The following is a 20,998-nucleotide window of genomic DNA, read 5'->3' on the forward strand; positions in this document are numbered from 1 at the left end:
TTGTCGTAAAATGTTTGTTTACTGTTAGATTGTATCATTGGTCATGCCATTGGTTAAATTCAAACAGCATCGCTTTCCGTCAATCGTACTTCAAAAGGTCTGAAGTGTTGACAGTTTACTGTTAGATGGTATTGGTGGTCAGGTCAGTGGTTAAAGTTAAACACCACCCCTTTCAGTCAACTAAAATACAAATGTCAGTTTACTGTTAAATGGTATCGGTGGTCATGTATGGCATAATTCAAACATCCATGCTTTCAGTCCGTTGCTATCAATATCTCAACGACAAGGCCCAAACTGTTGTCAGTTTACTGTTTCATGGTATCGATGGTTAGGTCAGTGGTACAATTCAGACACCTACGCTTTCAGTCAATTGCTAATTCCGCAACTGAAATACGAAAGGCCTAAAGTGCTGTCGGCTTACTAGATGGAGATTTGTCAGTCGGGCCAGTGGTTAAAATAAACTTCCAACACCATTGATTATGGCACTATAGTGCCAGTAGAACCAACTTTCAATCAGTGGTACTTGTTAAGCGAGACACAGGCAATAGTTTTCACATATGAAGCTGATCAATTCATCATCAAACTGGTATAGAGGAACCTGTATAAACTGAACAACACTCTGAACATTCTATAGGTGTTTAACATCCTATTAACAGCTATGGTCATTTATGGACATGCCAGGTTTTGATGGTGGAGGAAAGCTGGAGTTCCCGTAGAAAAACCACTGACCAACTGCCAGTAGCTTGCGACTGCCCAATATAGGCCTCGAACCCACGACCCAGTGGTGGAGGGTTAGTCATAGCAGAATGTTAGACGCCTTAACCACTTGGCCACCGCGGCCCTCTCACATTCTATTAGTTCTATATATTAGGGATATTGGCATGACTAATCACAGAATTAGACACAAGACATAAGCCTAAATGGACTGCTTAATTATACAGAGAGACACAAGAAGTCAGCCTTTGACAACTAAATTTCCATTGATTTCTAAACAGGTACTTCAAATTTAAAACTTTAAGCTTCATTATACAATAATCTTAAAATTTAATCTTAAACTATTTCAAAATTGTTAACCTAAAAAATTAAACCAACATGTTCTTGGATCAACAATTTTGACTTTTGGACAATAACTCTAAAAATTCTAAAATATCTGCAGAAACTTCTGAAAAATTATGAATTGGAAATTAAATTAAACATTTTGTTAAGCTTGATACTGTCCTATAATATTGCCATTAGATCTAAATAAAATTAAAATGTTTACCCTGTATTATCTGTGTGCCAAATTGAGTGCAATTCAATATCAAAATGATGCAATTATCTCTTTACAAACTGATATTGATCAGGCTAATATGCATTCTAATAAAATTCCGGAGACTAGACCAATTTACATATTTCCCTTCTCCCTATTTGTATTGTAGATTTAAATGTTAATTTACCACGGTAGATATACTTGTATGTTGCACATGTTTAAACTGATTGTATTATAAGAAATGTTTCAATTTGGTTTCGTGACTTCTTTTTCAAACTTTAAACTACCGTTTTTTTTGTATGTTTTGATTAATTATGTGATCCATAAATACAACCATCCCTTGCATAGGCTCACTAGTGGGGCAGTTTTTAGGAGGTTTTTTGTTGCCAACTTCTATTGACTTCAGTTCTGAACACGTAACTATATCGGGTGTTCATTATGTAAATCTGTGCAGAAACCATTGCTTCAATCTTCTGTAGAACATCTATCAGATTAATTGCTCTATACCATCTACATGTACCACTAGCATGATAAATTCGTTATCATGGGTTGTTGTATGAGAATACTCAAGAAGTTGAGGACGATTTGAGAACAACTTGAGAAGAACTTCAGAACAGATTTTCCCATTTCTGAATTTATTTTCTCAAAAAAGAACATTGCACGCTTATGGATAAAATCTCGATTCTACCTGCAGCGGCCACTCAATTTTATCCAAGTGTTTGCGATGACAAAATTGCTTTAACAACAAACCCTAACTAGAACTGTTGCCTATGGGCTAACTAATAACTTGGAAGTTTGTTATAATATAGTCTGCATAATTGGCTACGATACTCTTAATTATGTATATGTGTATACAAAATACCTACAGCTTCCGAGATAATTAGCCATTTCGGTAACGTAATTCATTCGTGACATTTGACCTTTCAAAGCACGGAAAGTTGAAACCTGACAAAAAAAAACCCATTATGTTACACATTATTGCTTCTAGGATTACCATACCAAATTTAGAAGGAATTGAATAAAAAAATAAAAAGTTCTTATGTTTTCTATACAATGTCATGGTCTAGAGAAGGTTTATAAACCAAGGGCCATAACTTTGTGAAAAGGGGAGATAATACAATGAGCTTTATGCACATCTCCAAGCTGCAAGGATTGTTATCAGCAAACTTCATTGAAATCCATCCAGTAGTTTAGGAGGGGTACACGGTACTACATTGCGTCCACAGACAGACGTATGCAGGGTGATTGAATAGCCAACCATCTGATGACGGTGGGATAGAAACAACAGACGTTTAGCCTAAATCAGTCCTCTCCCTGAGGTCATTTCACTTTAGCATGTAAAGTCATCAAAATTACTAGTATGGCATTTCAACTATCAAAAAGTGCCTTTAAGAAACTAGTGTGTATTTTCCTTGGAGTAATTTAATATCTAAATCTTTACTTAGGTGAGTTTACACCTTTTCAATGTTGGGATACGCAGTCCAAGTGCATGAGATACCAAGCTATGCTATAATCTGTGCAGGCCATGGAAGTCTTCTATCAAAAGTCTTAATGCAGGTGACTTGACAGGTTTGAAGACTGATCATGAGGCATGGACACTGCTGTGAATGGACCTTTTCGATGTACGTAGTTTATAGTATTACAATTATACAATCCAGGTGTGTTTTGTATATTTGACATCAAGGTTTGAGGACATTGCGGTGATGTCCAGTCAAAGATCAGGAATCAACCTATAGATCATACTTCTTATTTAAGCTAGTATTACAGTTATACAATCCAGGTGTGTTTTGTATATTTGACATCAAGGTTTGAAGACATCTAAGCCAGAGTTTTAGTAACACAATCTAGGTGTGTTTTGTATATTTGATATCCTGCTGGTGTAGATCTCAAACAAGAATGCTTAAATCACTGTCAATTTATTGAAACATTTATAGGCCCAAGAAACGCGACACTTTAAACAACAAGATTTATAAAAATATAAATCAAGATCCCAAGACACCAACCTCACAGAGGGGTACATACAAATGTATAACAGTATTAATACTCCAGTCAACAATACTCATTCTATCAGGAACTTTATTGAAGTCCAAAGGTATTAAGTTACCTTATTCTCAGTCCTAGGGTCCTATTACTAAATAAGGCTGGAACATTTACAATGCTATAGAATTTACACCAATAACTGTGACTGAAAATTCAGTGTCCATTGATGTGGGTTTTTTTTTATTAAATCTGAGGACTTTGATAAAAATATGAATTCTTCAGTTCTAGCTATTCCATAGGCCTTGAAAACAGAATTTCTAGGCTAATTAATATTAAGATAATTAAGTCTACTTCTATTTAAGATGTGTGTATTGATGATTATAAACAGACTAATCTAGAGTATACCTATGTTAAATGTATGATGACAGTGTGCCAACTGATTCCCTGAAAGAGTACAAAGGCTGTTTCTTGTCTTCATGTAGAACACATGACCACCATTTTACCCCTTCATCCGACTTATTTTCCAAGTTTCCAGAGTTACTAAATACCAACAATAATGTGTGAACCACTGGCCTCTAATCAAGACAACTGGCATTTATCAATGATTGTCCAGGCACTTACTACATCTTACACCAAGTCTGAGTATTTAAATGCTGGAATTATAAATTTCACTGAACATTTTTTATAATTTCAAATTAGTGTCCTATCTTACATCAACTTTTTACAATTTCTGGATCTTTTTCAGTAAAACTGTGGTGAGCTGGAGTATTATAAGATTTTCTTATCCTGAGTGTCAAGTATCCTATCTTTAGAGAAAGATACCAAAGTATTTTCTTGAAGGGAAGCCCATAGACTGGTCAGCTGTGCAATAAAAATTAGGTGAGAGCAGTGGCTAATTATATTATATATTACCACCACCTTCACCCCCCCAAAGAAAGAGATTAAGCTTCTCCTCACTGGTATCTGTCCAATTCACAAAATCAATTTGCTTTGGCCATTGACCGCTGCCACTAACCCCCAATACAGAAGTAGCATTACAGCCTCTTGTGAGGACAAACAAAGAAGCAATACCACCCTCACAAACTACTGCTCTGTTTGTATATCCCTCAATACTTCCTGTTATACCTGTTTATATCCTCTACTATTATGAGATATGTTCCCTAGTATGGGCCTCATTATTGAACCACCTTGCAAGTTTGACCGATTCTGTAGCTTGCGACATATTTTATAATGTCGGTATGAAAACAATACCACAATCAATCCTTCAAATCATTCAGTCTAGCAATTGACTGCACAAATTCAATAATTCTAATACCGACTATTGGGTTAAGCGTTAACCGTGTATAACTTTAACATCCCTACGGTTGTTTGTATAGTGGCTTCTGTTTTTAAAATCTATCGAGGAACAGTGGCTTGGTGTAAAATGATAGATATTAACTATACATACAGTTCAAGACCAGTACAGGGAGCTTCCTGACGCAGCCTACAAAACTCTTGACTGTGTAGTAAATGTTCCTGGTTTTGACAGACATAATTAAATCTGTATTGATGTCGATAACAATGTCTAACATACAAATCTCTATATATGGAGGTAAATAGTGTACCCACAACAGAATGTACATTTCTCATAACAAAATACAGTTACACATAAATAGTAGATTTTTTAATCTACTATGAGATGATCATCATGATTTATATTGAAGCACAACATTAGTTGACAAAATTAACACCCGAAAACAGGTTCTCGTGGGTTATAAAAAGTTTTTTTACACAACCAATAAGATTTGTGATAATAATAACTCTTATTGGTTGTTTAAAGAGAACTTGACATAATCCATACTTACCAACCTGAAGAAAATGTTTAGAAAAAGGTTCTCGTGGGTAACATATAAAAATTATCAAATTTGTAGGCCACTTACATCAGTGCGACAGTAGGTACACCGATCCCCGTGTGTATTGCTACTTAAGGTAGCGTTTGTCGGCTGTCTGTCATTGGTATCCCAACCTTTAAATCCCCAATAGGTCTTTATCAGTGCTGATTACAAAGATGGCTCTGATACCATCCAACTTTCGACGACTTTCGGAATTTAAATGACCACATAGGATATACATCAGGGATGTGATAATTGGATGTCTTTGACTGTTGGGAAACTCTGTACAAATCTTTTAACAGATTTGAAGGTTTGATGGTAAAATGATCAGCAACTTATGTCATACACATGTTATAATTCCATTTTTATGTTTTAGCAAATGGTACATTATATACGTTGTAACAGTTGTGAATGTATGATGTATAATCTTCTAGATTAATATGAAATTATTTATTTTTGAAAAACAAATTTCAGTATTCGAAATTTTACTTTTAAATCATTGAAGTTTGAAAATCCATTAGGAGCCGAGTTATTTGAATGGTTTTATTCCACACCCGCTTACTCTCACGCTTAACTGAGCTGACTCTTACAGTATACTGGCGTTCAGTGAAACACGCAAATACAGAGAAAAGAAATCAACTGATTATTTTTTGTTTCCAGGACCAATTACTTGATTTTAAAACCAGATTTTTTCATAATGTGTCTTTCTTCTTATAGTTTTCTTATTTAGAGGAAAAAGATTTTAAAGATAATGTACCGGAGAGATAGCTGACAGGTACAGTGTTATATTGGTTTTCCTTTTACGTAGTAGAGACAATGGCAGATGAGTGAGAGATTAGGCGAGGTTTATACCAGTAGGTGACGGGTAACGCTCCAACGTCGGGGCAAATCTAGATATCCTATTGATTGGCTGGACCTCATAACACACCTGAATCTTATACCTATACTTTCACCTGTGTCTTGCACCTGACCAGAGTGTTGAAGTAGGTCATATCTGCTGCCTGCTGATTCAGGTAATTAGGTCTCCTATAATATCATATAGTACAGAGCTTCAGAAACAGATCTGGTTACCTTATAGACAATTACCATGTAACTGTCTCTGAAGGAAACCAACTTCTTCTACATTTTGTAATATCTGGCAAAGTACCTTATGGGGATAGTTTTACCATCCAAGTATAAGGCAATACCTGTCTTTAGAGATACTTACCTTAAATGGTAGATATAGATCTATCTATAGATCTACAGCTTAACAACCAGTCACCTCACAAGATTTAAGTAGAGTTCCTACACTTTTCTACTATATATAGCATTGAAATGTTTCTTCCTGTTAAATTGTTATATCCCTATATTCATACAAATTACACAACCACAGGTTGTTGACCTTTCCAGTAAAATATAACATTCTGAAGTTATTTCCAGGAATGTTCCAAGAAAGAATTGACTTAACAAATATGAGGAAAATCCCACATGTACCTCTGGCTATATCCCAAAGCCACCTCTAGCTATATCTCAAAGGTACCTCTGGCTAATATCCCAAAGGTAATTCTGGCTATATCCCAAAGCCACCTCTAGCTATATCTCAAAGGTACCTCTGGCTAATATCCCAAAGGCACCTCTAGCTATATCCCAAAGGTATTTATGGCTATATCCCTCATGTACCTAAGGATATATCCCTCAGGTACCTCTGACTATATCCCAAAGGTACCTCTAGCTATATCCCAAAGGTACATATGGCTATATCCCAAAGGTAATTCTAGCTATATCCCTCAGGTACCTCTGGCTATATCTCTCATGTACCTCTAGCTAAATCCTAAAGGTACCTCTAGCTATATCTCAAAGGTACCTCTGGCTATTTCCCTTCAGTACCTCTAGCTATATCTCACAGGTACATCTAACTATATCCTATAGGTACATCTAGCTATATCCCTCATGTACCTCTAACTATATCCCTCATGTACCTCTGACTGTTTCCCTCCAGTATCTCTTGCTTTATCCCTTAGGTACCTCTAGCTATATCCCTCAGGTACATCTTGCTATATCCCAAAGGTACATCTGGCTATATCCCTCATGTACCTCTAGTTATATCCTAAAGGTACCTCTAGCTATATCTCACAGGTACATCTAACTATATCCTATAGGTACCTCTAGCTATATCCCTCCAGTATCTCTAGCTTTATCCCTCAGGTACCTCTAGCTATATCCCTCAGGTACATTTTGCTATGTCCCTCATGTACCTCTGGCTATATCCCTAATGTACCTCTTTAGATATATTCCTCATGTACCTCTGGCTGTTTACCTCCAGTATCTCTAGCTTTATCCCTCAGGTACCTCTAGCTTTATTCCTCAGGTACATTTTGCTATGTCCCTCATGTACTTCCTGCTATATCCCTCATGTACCTCTGGCTATATCCCAAAGGTACATCTGGCTTTATTACACCTCTACTTTATTTACTCTATATTAAAGTAATTGGTTAAATCGAATATATCCCCACTTTTGCCTGAGTGTGTTTTAGTCCTGTGTGTTAGTCTGTGAACTAAAACACACCTACACTCGGGTGTTTCCGCCGAGCCAATCAGGCGAGAGGTGGGCGGAGCTTGTTACCGAACTCGGCAGTGACGCGCGAGGTGGGCGGAGCTTGCTGCCGAACTCGTAAGCATTTGGCTCCATTGCCATCAAAAGGGTATTTGGGACGTGAAGCTATACAGCTTATGGTTTACAAATATTTTCTAGTTAAAACTATCTCTCCAGTGTGTATCGGTATAATAAAACGGTTAAAGTATGGGGTTGAGGCATATATAGCAAGTTTCTGGTGTCCCTTGACCATGCCTATTTCCCTCGGCTTCGCCTCGGGAAATAGACCTGGTCTCGGGACACCAGAAACTTGCTATATCCCTCAACCCCATTCTCTAACTGTATAATATCCCTCATGTACCTCTAGTTATATCCCAAAGGTACCGCTAGCTATATCTCACAGGTACATCTAACTATATCCCAAAGGTACCCCTAGCTATATCTCACAGGTACATCTAACTATATCCTATAGGTACCTCTAGCTATATCCCTCATGTATCTCTGGCTATTTCCCTCCAGGATCTCTAGCTTTATCCCTCAGGTACCTCTAGCTATATCCCTCAGGTACCTCTGGCTATTTCCCTCCAGTATCTCTAGCTTTATCCCTCAAGTACCTCTAGCTATATCCCTCATGTATCTCTGGCTATTTCCCTCCAGGATCTCTAGCTTTATCCCTCAGGTACCTCTAGCTATATCCCTCAGGTACCTCTGGCTGTTTCCCTCCAGTATCTCTAGCTTTATCCCTCAGGTACCTCTAGCTATATCCCTCAGGTACATTTTGCTATGTCCCTCATGTACCTCTGGCTATATCCCTCATGTACCTCTAGCTATATCCCTCATGTACCTCTGACTGTTTCCCTCCAGTATCTCTAGCTTTATCCCTCAGGTACATCTAGCTATATCTCACAGGTACCTCTAGCTATATCCCTCATGTACCTCTAGCTTTATCCCTCATGTACCTCTAGCTATATCCCTCAGGTACCTCTGGCTGTTTCCCTCCAGTATCTCTAGCTTTATCCCTCAGGTACCTCTAGCTATATCCCTCAGGTACATTTTGCTATGTCCCTCATGTACCTCCTGCTATATCCCTCAGAAAAAGTATTTATATCTAACACATGCAAACAGGAACGGTTGAAAGCTGTTGTAACATCAATAATTAACAATTAACAATAATTAACAATAATTAACATTTGTTACATCAAACTGTCAAGTTTCTCTGACATACTTGAACATTATAGATTGTTAAAGGATTGACACCAGTGATAGTGTGCAAGCTTGATTACTTATCTCTGTTGGTTTGGGAGGAAAGAAACGTACTACTGTACCCCACTGTATGAGCTGAATACTATGACATTCTCGTATTGCATAGGTGTAGTGTGTCATACTTTATGCAAGATCGTCAGATATACGTATACGTGATAGATATCTGTAATACAGTGTAAATCACTCCATTTTTGTATAATGGTGTAAACTAACATATATTGACACACCCATACTTCAATAAATCGGTCTCAATTTCTTAAACTCAATACATCATGATTTATCACTAGAATTATAAAAGCATGCAGGGATATGGTATTTTGCCATTTTCAATATCAGCAAACATAAATAATCTCAATGTAATTCAAAATTGTGAGATTTTGCTTCAAATGATTTTTTTCACGTAATGATTTGATTTTGCTAAGTGAATTTCAATATGTACAAATAAATCTTACTTATCTATTTGAATACATGAAGTAATATGTTAATACGTCCATGCAAAATCTATGTTAAAATAGAGATCCGCTGAAAAACAAGTTACTTAACTGAACACAAATATAAAGATGTCTATCGATAAGTCAGTTAATGAATATTTCATGACTTAATCATACAGGCATGGTCTTGTTCTTCTGAATCATAGCTTTCAGTCACCTGAAATTTGTTAAAAAGTGTTTACAGTACAAATTCATGTAGTTATTTTGGCAACCTGTAAGTGAAAGTTGATTTAAAATTCATTGGATCCTAATATATACATGCATTATAAGAGTGTAAACGATATAGTTGATACTTGTATTCGTACATGATCCATGTTACTACAGAGAGTACAGCATATACTGGGATAGGGTACGGTTTCTGTGTACATGTAACATTGGTCCAATAAAGTCAAGCTAGCATAAGTAATATATTCAATCATTATTCAAGAAATCAGTCTTTGATTATCGAGGTTAACTGTTTAAAGTTTACAGAAACACAAAGGATGTGCATAGTATTAGGGGTTAACCCAACTGTATTTTGAAATTTGTGTCAGTATATCGTGATTATACTGTCGCAAATTGAGTTTTACTGGCAACGAGGAGTGGAGCCAGTAAAAGGGATATTTGCGAAAGTATAATCATAACATACTGCCGCAAATTTCAAAGGACGGTAGGGTTATCCCCATCCTAATTAATACATTTTGAGAGTTTTTATCAAACCCCGGTCCACTCTGCTGTGAATTTGTGATGTCAGGAATATTTAAAGGGAGACGGAATTACATTGACCTTTCAAGGTCACGCTATTGTTCTTGACGTTATGGATAATCAATTTCATGATGTGTCCGGGTCAGTCGAGGTCATTGACATCATTAACAATCGCCATCCCAGCTTCATAAACAAATTAGAAACTAGAAATGTCTGTAAGACATAAATGCTTAAAATACGATATATTGCATGAAAATTGACAAAACTTCCCTTAACCATATTTCTATGGCAGTAGTGATTTTAAGTCCCCTACTGACAATTACTTTTGATGTTACGTGCTGAAATCGCGATGTTAAATGTAAATAATCTATTCAACTAGTCCTGTGGACTATTAAGCAAAAAAGTCAAGTGTCGAACCCTTGGTAATTTTGTTGTAGCTCAGCAGTAGAATTTCCGACTGGAGAGTCGGGGACGCTGGTTTCACACACTGAATATAAAAGTGGCGTTACTAACCTCCGTTAGATGGAATTAAAAGATCGATTTGATTAAAACTCTACAGAGAAATTGTACACTGAGTTTCTAATCAATAGACACATCTCAAATATAAGATTGTATAAGGCATGTAAAGGCCAATAAATTCTCTATCATTGTCTGCAGTCAGCTGAGAAAAACACTGGATATGGAATGGAAAATATTTGTCATGTCCGGTAGGGAGAGCAAAACATATATTCAGTTTGTTGAGGAAAGCAGCTAAAGCTACTTCAGAACAATGTCAATAAACATACAAATCAGCCAATGATTTCAATACACTTGTAGCTATATGTTGTTGACACCCAATTAGACATTAGCTACCTCAAAGAATCGGACTAGTAATCATATGTTATGATAAAAGAATTGCACAAACAGAACGAATGTCCCTGTCCATTTTAATACCTAAACACAGGTTGTTTCAACGAGTTATCAAGAGAGATCAGTTTGAAAAGATACTGGAATTTATTGATAGATATACCAAAGGATTATTTTGAAATACATTTTTATTTTTACAAAAAAAAAAAAAGGTTCCTCATACTTCAACTGTCTTGAAAGATACTATATAAAATTGTTTTCATAAATCAGCTTATCAGGGTTTAACTTTTAAATCAGCCAGAGTCTGACCAGCATCAAGCATTAAATAAGGCCTGTTATCTTATCTAGAGTGATGAACTAAAGTATGAATAGTTTATGTTTCTAATATATCACTGAAAAGATGAGAGAAAAATATAAAAAAAACAGATTCCTTGTTGTGTTAAAATCACTTAATGGCTTGCTTGTAAATCATTTAACAACGTAAATTAAGTTAAAAAAGAAAACTTTTTTTCCCTCGTAGTATGTTGTGTCAAATTCACTAACGGTATACAAATGGTTGCTAACAAATTAAAAGATTTACAGATTGTTAAACATAAATCTATATAAACATGGCCATATCAGTCTGTGTTTGCCTATAAATTGACATAATACTTTTAAAATGCCATGTCAAGTCCCCAGAACTCCAATAGAACACCCTAATTTCCTGGCTAACAGGGAGACGGAGGAATGTGCTGTCAATCCTCGAGGAGAGATGTTAATAGATTCCAATATTGATATTTTTATGGGTAGGACAGTATACTCAATGTATATATCCATAAAGGAATACAGTGGTAAAATGTGAACACACCTTTGAGTTGTTCAGTGGGGGTTTTCTTATGCAACAAGAGGTCTGTAGGGCTTGTATTACTCATCTGGATGTTTAGTTCAACAGTATTCTATTTCCATTTTTTGCACTTTATAGACATACAAAACATAGAAAAAGGAAGATTTGAAAACAAGTTAAGGGCTTATACTAATTCCTCTTCTATATTGGACATTACGGCACAGTTTACATGGACATTTGCACATATCAATGAGGACAGATGGACAACATCTGATGTTTCAAAAATCATGGCAAGATATTCTTATTAAAATAAGTATTGTCAACATTTCTTCATTCCGGTGTCCGTCTCTGTGGTCCTAAGGATGTTTCATAGCAAAAATTGTTGAGATCTGTATGCATGTGCAAATAAATGGCTAAGGTTTAGAATCTGAATTGTTTCCAGGGAATGACATTTACAGTAACTCCCTTGGGGCAGGGCCAGATCCTGAAGATAATACTGGTAGCATGCTAATGCTCTTTCCTTGATGCCCAGCAAGTATGTAAATCAGGTTATGTGATGGGGATCTCAACTTATTCCAAGCTATGACACAAGGACTAAGAAAATGTTTGCACGACTTAGGTCCACATTATAGTGTATCCAAGCAACATGGCTTACAGTAAACCTCACCTAAACACAATATACTACAAAACAATTTACACTGCTGGCCTGCATAAAATATCACTGCATCATGGCTCTAAACCTTCTGATTATTTCAATAATATTGTTCAATATTTAAAAAAATATTTTCCCCTCTGCGACCTTGAAAATATGTCAAGGTCATTTGTTTGAAGAATCTGAAAAGCATTCCATCCCAAGTATCTACTGGCCACATATCATGACCTTTCGCCAATCAGAACTCAGAGAAGAAGTGCCAGTACAATACAATTTGCGACAGTATAATCACAATATACCGCCACAAATCTCAAACTAGAGTATCCCCTAAATGATGGATCATGGACTTCAGCATTAAGTTCATGAAATCAAATATCAGTCAACATTACATCAAATATTCTGCTGACATCAGTCAACATAAAGTTCAGTGACAGGGCCAAGTGTTAGTAGATTGAAGTTTAGAAAATGGTAGGTCAAACAATTAAGGACACCAACATGGAAGCCATGCAAGAGACTGTTTCAAAGTTTTAAGTACATTTGCTGAATCAATGATAAGTTTATATACAATGAATTCTATTTTTAATGATTAATTTTTTAAGTCTGGTATATATGTTGAATCAATGTTACATGCAAATAATTTTCCCTACAGTTTTCTTTTGTTTTTTGTAAAGCATTACACTTTTCAATAAAATAATAGCTAAAATTTTCTATAGCTAAACATCTCTCATCCTTAGTATTTAATCTTGAACCTAAACTGTAGGTAAACTTTGACTTCAGGGTAATGCTGTATATAGTACATATTGTTTTGGGACCATATACCTTAATTGATTGTTGTACACAAATGAATATGTTAGTATATGGTACCGACACCCTGTTGTAATCCAAGAGATACCGCACAGGTATGTGTCAATCAGTTGTCAGAGTGTATCAGGTACCAGGCCATTGTCTTACTGAACAATAAACACTCGTCTGTCAGGTAATTATATTAATGTATATGTAAATTACACCCTGTCACATCCCACGGCACAGGTACACCAGAGACTGATCCAATACAGGACAAGAACGTCAGTAATACGACCCTGGCCTGACCATATATAATGGTCCAGTTCCAAGTCATTTTAGTAAACAACACAGAAAACATTATTTTTAACAAAATCTAAATAAATAAGTTAGTCCATTTACTTAATCAAATATTATGATTATGTTTGTTTTGCATTAAGACATCAAGAATAGTTCATGTCAAATAACACTATATAAACCAAACTAAATTACAAACAACACCAAAAAAGTTGTTTCATTAGAACATGATATTAACCAAGCTATGATAATAAGCAGTTGTGATATTAAGTGGATTCATTGTATTATGCATACATTGCCCTTGATTTGATAGGGAAACATGATTCTTTGTTTCCCTGAGAGTAATCATGTTTCACTAAGGGCGTAATTAGTCTAGGTGAAAAAAGATTAATCGAGGAAAGAGAAGAATTTGTGTTTCCCTAAGAAATGGCATAAATATTTCATTACGCTGTAATAGAACAATGACTCAATTGTAAAGCTTATGATGGTCAGGTTGGTGTATAGGCTTCTGTCACTCTGAACTTGGTGGTGGTGGCTCTTGCCCATTTTTCTACAGATGCTCTGATTTTGGGATATATGACTAGGGAAACTCAAATGTGTGAGGGTGATATGATGTTTTATTTCCCTGTTATGTGACCAATCAGACACATAGATGAGGTATAATAAAATATGTTGAAGCTTTAAACCTAAAATAGATTAACCAAATTTAAGATTTCAAGATAAATTCCATTTCTCTTATCAGACACGCACAAGTGATTTGACAACCAAACCAGTAAGTATGTAGGTTTAACTTATTAGTGTTATTGTCATTGGGCGGTATTTCTTGCCTTACACACCTAAACACAAATACTGTTCTTGAATCAAATATCATTTAGGACAGGTCAATATTTATCATCATGTTATTGATATAAATCCTTCCCTAGTCAGGTCTTCGATGGCTCATTAAATATATGAATACAATTGCGATTGCTTTTCCCCCAGTCTGTTGTACAGTTTTAACTAGAATTACTTCAGTTAAAATATTTCACCTCTGTGTGTTGATTGTACAACTATGTATTTCCTACTGTTTCTCACAATATATTTAATATTTGGTACTACACCTTTGAAATCTGTTATGGTTTGTGTATCAATTAAATCTGTATGGTACATCAATCTACTTTTTAATCACCTATAAGCACACCATTATTCCCCTAAACACAATTCTTTGTTTCCTTTTTCTCAACTATCACACCTCCTTATCAAACACTAATGAATACAATATAATACATGAATTTTTGTTTGAATATTTATATGAGCATATGATGAGAGTTTACCCACACAAAATGCCCAAGGAATTTCAGTTCACTTACAAAGGTCATTTCTAGTCATTACACTATCCATATATTCACTCTGAAATCTTCATTAATGTTTGGGTTTCAAATACTCACGAGTACAAAAACAGTCATTTCACACAGCAGACGGAACTAGGAAAACATTCTATATTTTTGTGATTATATTTGTACTTAATAATTTAGAAAAATTTCAAATGAAGAGTTCACTAATTGTGTCATTTGTAATCTTGATATCAGTATAAGTGTCCTTAAATGAAAGGTAGAAAATGTTTAGGTTTAATTGATAGGAATAAGTGTTTATACAAACTCATCACTAAGTGATAAATTCTAATGAGGAAACCTACTCAACACTAAGACATTTGATTAAATAGCCCTTCACTAAATACTGTTAATTCAATATTTACTTACAACTCTGAGAGCTCAGACACAAACACCTAGTATTGATTGAATCCTCATACAACTGTATATACAAACCAATTAAAACACAATTTGGTCTAAGAATAAACTGCAAAAATACAAACTTTTGATGTTTATCGATCATATTGACGTAAAACTTCGAGTATGTCATTTTTGAATTAGTGGCTGTATGTCAGAATTTGTTGAGTTTATTGATCACTGTGATGTAAAAGTTTGAGCCTGTCATTTTGGAATTATTCCAGCGATAAGTGTCTCAAACGTGTTATAAACCAGCAGGAAACCTCAGTTTACCTCAGCTACATCAACAAATACCGTAAACATTTATTAGTGACACAGCATTTGGTAATAATCCTGGCCATCTGTACGTGGGGTCGATAGTTTTCATGTTTCCCTGCTATGTTAGGTGGGTATAACCAGCCTTATGGATTTCACTCTTAACTTTGGGTACAAATACTACTTAGAACTTAATTTGTCTTCACTAAGACATAACTATACTAAGTCAACTAAGTATTTTGAGCAATCTATCATTCTTCACCTCAAGACAAATTCCAATTATATAAAAAAAATGAAGAAAGGGGCATAACTCTGTAGACCTGAGTGTGGTACAAAACTCATAATTGTAGGTTACATACAAAATAAGGCCAGTGTAGGTGAGTGTGACAGAATGAGATATCCTGGAAGAGTTTTAAATGATGAACAAGGGTTCTTAACTCTATACATTGGGGCACAAGACCTAATTCTAGTCACAATGAACACTCACTATTCTCAATTAGGTAACTATACTTTGTTTTATAAATTGAAAATGATTTGACCTTCAACCTATTGTTGTGTCCATGACCTTTTCTTATATAGACCTCCATCCTTATATATATACCAGAGAATTATTTGTAACACTGTACCTAAAGTTTTCTATGAAATTTTATAATAATATTTTTAGTCATTCATCAGTTATGATAGGTTATGTATTACAATGACTTTAAACTTTGACCCATCACCTTGACCTTTGGGTACACAGAGTACAGCTGGTTTTGGGTAGGATACACCTTTAAATATGCACTTGTACAAACATTATAGTCTACTGAGTTGACTGATCCAGACTCTTCTGTAGAGAACATGACAGCTACCAGATATTGCTCTATAAACCTTAGCGTTTCCTAACTAAATTATTGATTCTGTCTGCATTTCCTTTTAAACTGACAGAATATACAACCTACCTGTAACTAAGTACAGGTAAATGTTTGACGACTAAATAGAAGTAATGTGTAGAGTTGCTATATGTACTGCACTTGACTTGTCTGTACAAACCTCCAGGAAAGATATGTTCTTATCTCAACTCCTACATCGTGACATCCTGCCCAAGTACAGGGTGGTACATTTGTAATAGAGCGGGTTGACTAACATTTTTAACTCATTCACCACTGAAATTTCATAATGAACTAGTCTAACCTTTGAATTGGAAGAGTTCAAATGTGTCTTCAGGGGTGAATGAGTTAATGTCAACATTTTCAATAGGACGAATTTAGAAAATTTCATAATACTAGTATATTGTTTGCAATGTATTAAACCATTGTTCTTATGTTTTTGTTCACTCTATCACAACTGTTTGGAAACAATCATTGTTACCCCAAATAATAAGAAATTGTGATTTAGGAAGTTGGCAAGTGTTTAATTGCCGCGTGCTGTGTTATAATTTCTTTCATCTAAATAAACCCTTACAGTAGAATCTCTACCTGTCTGATAACTAGTCTACAAGTTTTATCATTCATTATAAGTCCTTTGTTCCTTTATAACCACTACCTGTCTACAGAAGCACTCATCCAATAGGACTGTTTTGGGGTTATTTCATAGACATATTGAGATTAAAATCGCTGGGTGTTTTTTTTCTTCAATTACTTTTCAAAACTAAAATAGCAACAAAAATATTCTTATATGCAGCCAAACCTTCTCTTGGGACCACTTATATTAAGGGACCAACTGAGCTAAGAGACCATTTTTAATGTACTCTATTGTAGTTATTTCTAGAACTAAACCTGTATTAAGAGACCACCTGTCTTAAACGACTTTCCAAGGGTTGTCTCTTAATTCAGGTTTGACTGTACATATCAATTGAATAATTTCATGTCACATTTCAGTTTTTAACTCGGAGTTTAATGTCTTTATCTTTTTCATATTTTTCAGGAAACAAGTGAGCCAACCTTCTCCAAACAAATAGGCGATTAGCTGTTAATCTTTCATATAAAATCTCAGCAATGACTTGAAGAAAATTTCGGAATTTCATTTTATGGAAATGGCCAAAATACATCACATGAACCCAATGGCCACGTCTAAGCACTGGTCAGACCTGCGGACGGATGACGACATCCAATCTGCTGTGTCCACCTTCCTTGAGGATGAATCACATAACCTAAGTGGTAAGACGCTACATGAAAGCATTGTGGAGGTTTCCAGGTGGCTCGGGACGCAGATCCAGAAAGAACGGGAAGGTTGGGCCTATAAGATACGTATGGCTATGCAGGAAATAGAAAACCATCGCCGCGAGACATTAAAAATCCACAGTGTAATCCAGGAATGCACCAATCAGCTGAGATTGATTGCTGAATGCTGCAACATGGACGAAGACATCCTGGTGAAAATCTCGCAGGAGGACACAAAGCGGGCCCTTCCTCTATACATTGAGTGTTTGGCCGAGTTGATAAACACCTTAGTGGAGGACCGGTTACAATGTCTGCAGCTCCTCAAACTGAGCGAGGCCGATATTGATGGCCAAACAGTGTTTAGTATGTTAAGTTTGCACTTGCAAAGGCTCGAGTTCAGCAATAGCCAAACACAAAAAGAACGGGACGATCATGTGATGAAACTGGAGCGTGAAAACACACAGCTCATGTCCGAACTAAACCGTCTCAAAAAACAGTTTAACAAGATGCAGGAGGACCATAAGAAATTACAGATAATATTTCAGGCTGTTCAGCAGGACGATCTGCAGGAAACATCACAATCCACTGCCAAAGATGGCAGGGCATCGCCAGTAAGTTTAGCAGCAGTGGTTAAAGGTGATTTCAACGGCATACAAATCACGGAGGAAAAGCTGTTAAAACTTCAATCGAGTGCAAAAAGACTGGAGAGTTCTCTCCAAGATGCCCTCTCACAGATCGACCATTTCCATAATAATACAAAAACTTCATCAAAATCAAATCCCACAAGTAAGCAGTCATCTTCCAAAAACCACAACTACAAACTTAAGCCGCTGATGCGAGCTCGGAGTCCTAACAGAGAGTTGCCCAACATTAAGCCTGCACCGCCAACAAAACTGGCCTATACGCAAAGTTCTCACAGTGACAGGCAACCAAACTCCCTACAGAACACTTTCCTTGAGAAGACAAACAAATCTTTCTCAGATCGGATCAATCGGTTCCAAGTCTCGGACCTGTCTGGTAATTCCGATTCCAAATCTCTTGACTTAAATGATCCACCTGTTCGTATTAAATGGCGGCGGCGAGCAGTCAGCCCTCTCAGTCTGGGTGCAGAACGGACAACGACTCTGAAGGAACGATCTATGCCCAAAATGCAAGCCCCGCAGCATACTTCAAAAATGTTTACCTTCCGATCTCTGGTGAAATCTCTGGACGAAATGAGGGTGAAGAAGTCAACGAAAATGAAAGGTGGGCAGAAAGTCAGTAAATGTTTGCGTTGTCAAAAACTATTTACAAAGAGTGATAACCACAAGAAGGCTTGCTGTTACCACCCACGTAGTAAGGAGAGGGTGGAGGAGTACACAAGTAAGGGGCGCCTTACTAGTGTGTCCTACCTGTGGCAGTGTTGTCGGCAGGGAGTTGACAGTCAGGGCTGTGTGTACGGCCAACATGTCTGACAGGGGATACTCTTGTCGGATGGGGGGGGGGGGGGGGGGGGGGACGTTTGATGTTTGATGGAGGAATTGTACTGTCTGATGGGGCTATAAGAGGTCTGGTAGGAGGCTCTGATGTCCAAAAGGATGTCCTTGAACACGTTTGGTATGGGCTGTTGATGTTCAATGGGGTGGGTGGGGGGTCTTCGATCATGTCTGGTAGGGGGCGCTGATGTTCAGTAGAGGGGGTCCTCAATCATGTCTGGCAGGGGGACATTAATGTCATATGTCATGCATAGGGTGCTTATTTTAATAAGGGGACACTGATGTCCAAACAGAACGCCTGCAAATCATAAGGCTCTGATGCCTGATAAGAGGTACTGGTATTTGATACAGGCTCTGATGCCTGATAAGGGGTATTGGTATTTGATACAGGCTCTGATGCCTAATAAGAGGTATTGGTATTTGATAGGGGCTCTTGACTCAGGCTCTGATGCCTGATAAGGGGTACTGGTGTTTGATACAGGCTCTGATGCCTGATAAGAGGTACTGGTATTTGATAGGGGCTCTGATGCCTGATAAGGGGTATTGGTATTTGATACAGGCTCTGATGCCCGATAAGAGGTATTGGTATTTGATAGGGGCTCTTGACTCAGGCTCTGATGCCTGATAAGGGGTACTGGTGTTTGATAGGGGCTCTGATGCCTGATAAGAGGTATTGGTATTTGAAAGGGGCTCTTGACAAGGGCTCTGATGCCTGATAAGGGGTACTGGTGTTTGATAGGGGCTCTGATGCCTGATAAGAGGTATTGGTATTTGATAGGGGCTCTTGATACAGGCTCTGATGCCTAATAAGAGGTATTGGTATCTGATAGGGGCTCTTGATAAGGGCTCTGATGCCTGATAACGGGTACTGGTGTTTGATAAGGGCTCTGATGCCTGATAAGGGGTACTGGTATTTGATAGGGGCTCTTGATAAGGGCTCTTGATGCCTGATAAGGGGTGCTTGTGTTTGATAAGGGCTCTGATACCTGATAAGGGGTATTGATATTTGATAGGGGCTCTTGATAAGGGCTCTGATGCCTGATAAGCGGTGCTGGTGTTTGATAGGGGCTCTTGATAATGGCTCTGATGCCTGATAAGAGGTATTGGTATTTGATAAGGGCTCTTGATAAGGGTTCTGATGCCTGATAAGGGGTGCTGGTGTTTGATACAGGATCTGATGCCTGATAAGGGGTGCTGGTATTTGATACAGAATCTGATGCCTGATAAGGGGTAATGGTGTTTGATACAGGATCTGATGCCTGATAAGGGGTACTGGTGTTTGATAGGGGCTCTTGATTCAGGCTCTGATGCCTGATACAAAGGGCTGATCTGGCGTGGACACTCACCTCAGATAGAGTTGATCTTTTAGGGGATGATCAGATGTCTGATATTGAGTGGTGTATTAAAGTTTGATAGGGCCTTAGCTCAGTTGTAGAAACAAAGTTTTATGATACTGGACGTGGAATGCAGGTTTCCATTTGTATGAGACTATATTCAATTATTATCTATACAGGGTTTAGTTTATTTTATTGCCATAACCAAAAAGATTAGACACAAGTTACAGGGTATGGAATGGAGATTCATTTCCATCAGATAAGTATATGTTATAAGTTCTTTTACAGGGTATGTGTGAAATCTTTATCTAGAAATGTTCAGCAGGGTGAGAAAAGGAAGTTTAACAATAGTAGTCTACAGGAAACAGGTCCAAAGACCTGCTAATGACAGTGATTTCCCGGTGATCACTGCCCCTCTTCCTCTATCGGCGCCTCCTCCATTTTTACCCTACCCCCACATAACAAAATATGATCACAAGGAAATATCAGCTACAGTCTGATCAAGTGGGTTGGGCCAAC

The 20,998-nt window shown here is 37.0% G+C and overlaps 1 protein-coding gene across 3 annotated transcripts in view; it reads left to right on the forward strand.

The window, feature by feature from the left end:
* The window catches only part of LOC110458112, a 49,938-nt gene that overhangs the window by 9,501 nt on the left and 19,439 nt on the right, over nt 1–20,998 (forward strand). The window contains exons 1-2 of one of the 3 annotated variants that reach the window (XM_021509693.1): nt 5,237–5,418; nt 17,435–18,915. In XM_021509693.1, the coding sequence (XP_021365368.1) occupies nt 17,538–18,915 (1,378 nt within the window). In that variant the 5' untranslated portion in view covers nt 5,237–5,418; nt 17,435–17,537. Of the gene's footprint in view, nt 1–5,236; nt 5,419–17,434; nt 19,149–20,998 lie in introns of those variants that run through there. The other 2 variants (XM_021509690.1, XM_021509692.1) reach the window with 2 other exon arrangements.

The sequence above is a fragment of the Mizuhopecten yessoensis genome, unplaced genomic scaffold (assembly GCF_002113885.1).
Source record: "Mizuhopecten yessoensis strain PY_sf001 unplaced genomic scaffold, ASM211388v2 scaffold9431, whole genome shotgun sequence".
NCBI lineage: Eukaryota > Metazoa > Mollusca > Bivalvia > Pectinida > Pectinidae > Mizuhopecten > Mizuhopecten yessoensis.